This window comes from Mustela lutreola, chromosome 11 (genome assembly GCF_030435805.1).
Source record: "Mustela lutreola isolate mMusLut2 chromosome 11, mMusLut2.pri, whole genome shotgun sequence".
Classification (NCBI taxonomy): Eukaryota; Metazoa; Chordata; class Mammalia; order Carnivora; family Mustelidae; genus Mustela; species Mustela lutreola.
In genome coordinates, this window is record NC_081300.1 from 97913210 (window position 1) to 97919209 (window position 6000).

At 50.5% G+C, this 6000-nt stretch overlaps 1 protein-coding gene across 1 annotated transcript in view; it reads left to right on the plus strand.

Annotated features, from left to right (window-relative positions):
- Positions 1–5546, plus strand: part of AACS (acetoacetyl-CoA synthetase) — a 79504-nt gene extending 73958 nt beyond the window's left edge. Inside the window, exons 18-19 of the mRNA XM_059139288.1 lie at positions 3401–3523; positions 4496–5546. Of these exons, the coding sequence (XP_058995271.1) occupies positions 3401–3523; positions 4496–4681 (309 nt within the window). The 3' untranslated portion in view covers positions 4682–5546. The remainder of the gene's footprint in view (positions 1–3400; positions 3524–4495) is intronic.
- The last annotated feature ends 454 nt before the right edge of the window (positions 5547–6000 follow it).

The following is a 6000-nucleotide window of genomic DNA, read 5'->3' on the forward strand; positions in this document are numbered from 1 at the left end:
TCGCCGTCTGGGCTGTGGGTCTCCATTTATGCCTTTTTTGCCTTTGGTACTATCCAACCCCAGGGCCTTTGTACTTCCTGTTCTTGGGGCATCACTTGCATGGCTCATTCCCTCACCCGTTCAAGCATTTGTTCAAATGACACTTTTTCAGGGAGGCCTTTTCTGACTCCTTCTTTCTTCACTCAAAAAATACTTTCTTGGGGGTAGGGAGTGCCTGCGTGGCTTAGTTGACTAAGTGTCTGTCTTCAGCTCAGGTTGTGGTCCCAAGGTCCCAGGATTGAGCCTCGCCTTGGGGTGGGGGGCTCCTGGCTCAGCGGGGAGCCTGCTTCTCCTTCTCCCTCTGTTGCTCCTCCTGCTTGTGCTCTCTCTCTGTCAAATAAATAAATCCAATTTCTAACAAACAAACAAACAAACAAACAAACTTTCTTGGGGCCCTTGGCTGGCTTGGTCAGTAGAACAAACGACTCTTAATCTCAGGGTCATGAGTTTGAGCCCCGTGTGGGAGGTAAAGTTTCCTTAAAAAAATAATGAAGAAACAAGACTGATATATTTTTAAAAATAAAAATACTTTTGTTTTGCTTTTCTCCTTCATACCCATTTTCCTCTGATCTGCTGTGTGTTTTGCCTGTTTATTCGGTTTATGGTCTTCCCACACTGGAATGTCAGCTTTCCCTGAGCAGGGAATTTGGTGTGATTCTCTGTCCCATCCCCAGCCCCTAGAGCTATTTGTCGAGCCCCTGGCGCATAGCAGGGGCTTAGTAAACATCGGCCGGAAGAATGAATGAGGGTTAAGGTGGGCAGCTTTAACTTTTTAAAATCTGTTTTTCCTTTTTTTTTTTTTGGAAAAACCTGAGCAGGCACGAGTGTTCCTTCCCCAGGCAGCCTCGTTATATAATCAGGACCTTCGTTCTGCAAGGAGCTGTCAGCACTGTTTCAAGCGTTTATACTTGGTGTTTACAGCCTCTCCTTTTAGCTGCATGAGCTCTCCGCAAGAGCCCTGGAAATCAGGCCTCACTTCCATGGGGGGTGGGGGGGAGACAGCTCCTGGCACAGCACGCTGGGAGGCCCCGGGGGCCGATGGGGCCCTTGCCGGTGGCCAAGCAGGCCTCAGGTCAGGGTCAGCCCATGGTCAGTGTCATTCTCTGAATATCCACATCTTGGGGCAAAAGGCGAGCTTCGTTCTGTAAATCACAGAGGTCGCTGAAGCGGAGGGTGCGAGCAGAAAGAGCTGGGCAAGGATCATCTCTTGGGCATTCTGGCGACGCGGCGTCTCAGAGGCTCCCTCGTGTTTCTGAAACCTGCTGCAGACATCAACAAGGCAACCCACCCAAACAGTGTCTGCTGTCTTGGCGGGAGCTCTCCCTCCCAGCCTGGGGACCGACCCCGCGATGAGGGAAAGCCACTGGCCTCAGCCACCCGCCCAGTCCTCAGATCCCAAGGGGTCACGTGTGTGAAGCCTCCTTCCACGGCCGGCTTCTTGGGGGTCTGCAGGGCCAGCTTGGTTTGTTGTATTTATTCATTCTTATTATATACTCCCCGTTTTAGGCAATTAATAAAAGATTCCCACTTCGGGTTAGCTCATTATACATTATGAATTTGTAAATGTCAAGATGATCGCAATGAAATTTTAGGTGCTGTGGTTTCAAGGAGGCGAGACCCAGGGGGGCTTTAACGGCTGCATTTAATCAACTGAGTGGCACCCCGGCCCCGCAGCAGGTGCAGGGGCTGCCTGGGGGCCGCCGCCCAGCTCAGCCCTTCCCCGTCGTTAAAGTACATGAATTTTCATGGCAGGGATCCGAGAGCTCTCGGCGGTCCCCGCTTTCCCAGACAATGAGTTTCTCCCTCCGAGGCCCTCTGATGGGTCCTGACCGCCCAGGTTCTCCCCCGCCCTGTGCCAGTCCAGCACTGGTGGGGCAAGTTCAGCACCTGCCAGCAGCTCACGATGGTATGGCCATGCTAGCAAGGCAGAAACCCGGCCATCAGCAACATCTCGGGGGCGCACGCTGTACTTTGTCCCTTGGGAGGCAGCTCTGTCTGCGGCTTTGCGTCGGGAATGGCTTTCTGCAGAGAGAGGAAGAGCACTGTGCGGCTCAGAGTAGCTTCAAGCCCCAACTCCGCCATTTTTAGGTGACTTAAAAGCAAGGGGGTCAAACCCCTGAGCCTCAGTCTCCTTATTTGTAAAATGGGAATGAAAATAACCCCCCTAAAAATAAATAAATAAATAAATAAATAAATAAATAAAAATAACCCCTCTGATTCTACTGGAATGGTTACATGGCTTGTTACACCGGAAGGTCTTAGTGAACAGTAAGAGAAAGGTGCTCGCATTCCACCAGTTGACCAGGTGTTAAGGGACACCCGAGCTAATGCTGAGGGCTTCCTTCTCTAAGGAAGGAAGGCAGGGGAGCACTGTGGCAGCTGAGCCATGCTGAGAATTCATCAGGGATGCCCTGGTGTGGGCTGCTCTCGGGGACTGCCCCTTGTAGGTCTAATTAAACACGGCTACCTTATTTAGAGTGTCCATGGTGAAAAATTGGGGTACCCCAGCTCTAGGGTCCAAAGTATAGGACTCATTCAATGCAAACATGCTTAAGGAAGTGTGACCACTGGGCGCCTGGGTGGCTCAGTCGTAAAGCCTCTGCCTTCAGCTCAGGTCATGATCCAGGGTCCTGGGATGGAGCCCTGTGTCAGGCTCTCTGCTCAGTGGGGAGCCTGCTTCTCTCTCCCCCTCTGCCCCTTCCCCCCCTCTGCCCACTTGTGCTCTCTCTCTCAAATAAATAAAATCTTAAAAAAAAAAAAAAGGAAATGTGACTGTGTGAAAAAATTTTTTAATATTAAAGGCATAAGCATCATCTGTGTCTTCCGCCTGCTGAGTGAAATGCAAGGGCAAGGAGGAAGCTCCCTCATGGATGCAGTCTCCCCGGGTCTGTTCTCTGCATTGAACCTGCTTGCATGGACAGCTGTCCCTGGACTCCCCGACCTCGCAAACGCACCCTGCTCTCAGGCTGTGTGGTCTGCGCAGGGCAGAAGCCTCTCCCAGCTCTGGGATTGGGCATGGGACTCCAGCCTGGCCAATCAGCATATCCCATCCCCTGGCACTGTGATTGGTTCAGGGATAGGAACATGACCTCACTGTAGCCAATGATATTTCTTTTCTGCCGTTCTTCTCCTGACTCGGAATCTTGAGGACACTGGGTTCCTGGAACCAGCCAAGCCTGAAGCTGTGGACGTTTTGATGATGTGAACAAATCAATCCCTTCTGGCATTGGCTTTATTGTTATAAAATAGAACACGGTTTTGAGCCTGGTGGTTCTAGACAAGAAGAAATCTCTTGGCCCTGTGTAGTGAAATGCTGTGATTTAACGAGCGCATCAACTCCAGCTTGGGTGTTCCAAAACAGGAACGTGAGGACCACATCCGCCGGGCACTGATCTCGTCTGTCTGTCAACATTTCCATAATCACTTGTGTTGCATCACTTCCTGCCCCTCCTCCGGACACTGGGACTTTGCAAATGTGAAGAAGGTAAGGCATGTTCATCCTGGCGTGGTCCGAAATGCTCTCTGATTTTCCCACAGGAAGCTCCCCTAAGCAAAGACTAAACAATAAATATAATTTGTGAGAGAAATAAAAAATACTGAAAACTGTACACAGGCCTATGTGCTCAGAGCGAAGAACTATACAGACCAGGAAAAGCCCACCCATGTCCCGGCAATGGCTTGATACCATCCCTCACACCCCTAGTCTACCAAAGCACAGTGGGTTGAACGATTATAACAAGTGACCATAAAATCATAACTAGGGATGATCTCACTGAATTTCTAAATTTCGTTGTGACAGTCTCCTTGATATTTACAAATTCATAACGTATAACGAACTAACCTAAATGGGAAGTCTTTTATTAATTGGATAAGCCAGAGAGTGTATATTAAAAATGCAAATGGGCCCCGCTCTGCACTCCTGGGTTTGAATTGGTACAACTTTTCTAAGAGGCACTTGATGTGGAAATCCCTGAACTGTACCTGCTTTCACTCGACGATCCGTTCTTTAGGGACATACCCTGCAGGACTGTCCATGCCCGTGTCCAAACGTGCAGCTCCAGCTCACAACCCAGAGATCAAGACTCCCGTGCTCTACTGACTGAGCCAGCCCGGGGCTCCAAGGGAGCTCATTTTTAATAAATTGTCTATAGACTATAGCTAGAGGAAGGGATGGAAAACACATGAATATATGAGAGGTGGTTATCTCCGAGGGGTGGGGGTTATGCCTTTTCAATACTTGTTTCTTTTGTGCCAGGAATGCATATTTTGGGGAAAAAAAAACTCACAAAGTTAGTATACAGGGAATAACATTTTTTGTACTTTCTACCATTTGACTTGGGATCTTTTGTTGAGTGGAAAATACATATCGCAGTCCCTTGGGGGCTTTTCCTGTACGTAGGTTTATCAGGCTGCTTTTGGCTACAAGTAGCTTTTCTAATTCAGTTTATCATCTCAGTGGACAGGAAGTCTGGACTGGAGGCTGACACCGTGGCTCAAGGTATTGTCAGGAGCTCTCTGTCTTCTGTGCTGCCACCTGTTGTGGGTAGAGGTACTGTGGTGCCTCAAGGTCAAAAGAGGCTGCCAGAGCTCTCCCATCACACCTCACTCTCTAAGGTGGCAAGAGGGAAGAGGTGGAGGGTGAAATGGGCCCTTTGCCTCGGTCATCTGGTCCAGGAAAGCATTTCCCCACAACTACCCTTTACGTCTCATTGGTCAGCACTGGGTCGCATGCCTTCTTTCGTCAACTCCTTGGCAGGAGGGGATGTGATTGGCTGAGCCTATCAGGACTCCTTCCCCTGCCCTCAGGGCTCAGCCTGATGCCACTCAAACCCTTGGGGAGTCTCTTGGGGAGGAATTGAGGCTGCATCTGAGTTTCTGGGGTTCTTAGGCTGTGCAGAGGTGATCGTGGGTAGGAGAGGCATAACCCATCCATCTTGGGGACTCAGAGACCCCTGGGGTCAGACTGCCTGGGTCACCTCTGACCCTGCCACTCCTCGGGGGCTGATCCTATGGCCACGGCACATTGTTCGACCTTCCCCGGGGCGTCAGTTCCCTCAACCATACAGTGAACAGATAGTTATGAGGATCCAATGAATTACAGTGTGTCAGCCCCAAACTACTGAAAGCAGGTGCTGTGACAGAAACTTGTAACCAAGCATTCACAGCTGCACTACTCCCAGCGGCCAAAAGGTGCCAACGGTCCTGAGGTCCAGTAGCAGACGTGTGGATACGCAAACATGACCTAACCGCAGGATGGACTATCCTTCAGTTACAGAAATGGAATGAGCTAGCGATTCGTGGTTCAACAATGGCTGCACCTCGCAAACATGCTGAGTGCCGGAAGCCAGACTCAAAAGACCCCGTTCGTATGGAGTGGGCAGCGCAGGCAAATCCAAAGAGACGGACGGAGGGAGCGGTTGGGTGGTTGTCTGAGGCTGACCCGAGGGGGGAATGGGGAGGAGCTGGGCACAAGGAATCTCCTTGGGGTGGTGGAAAGTTCTGGAATGGGATATTGGTGTTGGGTGCACAGCATCGTTCAGGTACTCGATGCCACTGAATTGTATACTTTAAAGTGGTTAAAATGATAATTTTGTGTTATGTGTAACTTACAAAAATAAAAAACCAAACCATGGAAAGCCCTTAGAGCTGTGCCCGCCTGGTCTGTGTTAAGTGCTAATATTTGTTTGTTCTGCCCCTGAGCGGTTCAAACCATGCAGGAGGTCTTCCCAACGCTTTGTCATCCCCATCCCCACCCCTACCCTGGGTCAGTCTGGGCCTCCAGGGATCATTCTGCTCCCAGGTCCCACTGGGAACCTATGGGAGGCTGGGGGAGGGGGCGTGGGTGGGGGTTGGTTAGGGTGCTTTCTGCTTAGCCACACTTGGAAGTCATTCTTCCCCAGGGGGCTCCCCCACTGGGACTCTACCTGAAAGTGGACTCAAGCCCCTCCTGTTCTCAATTTT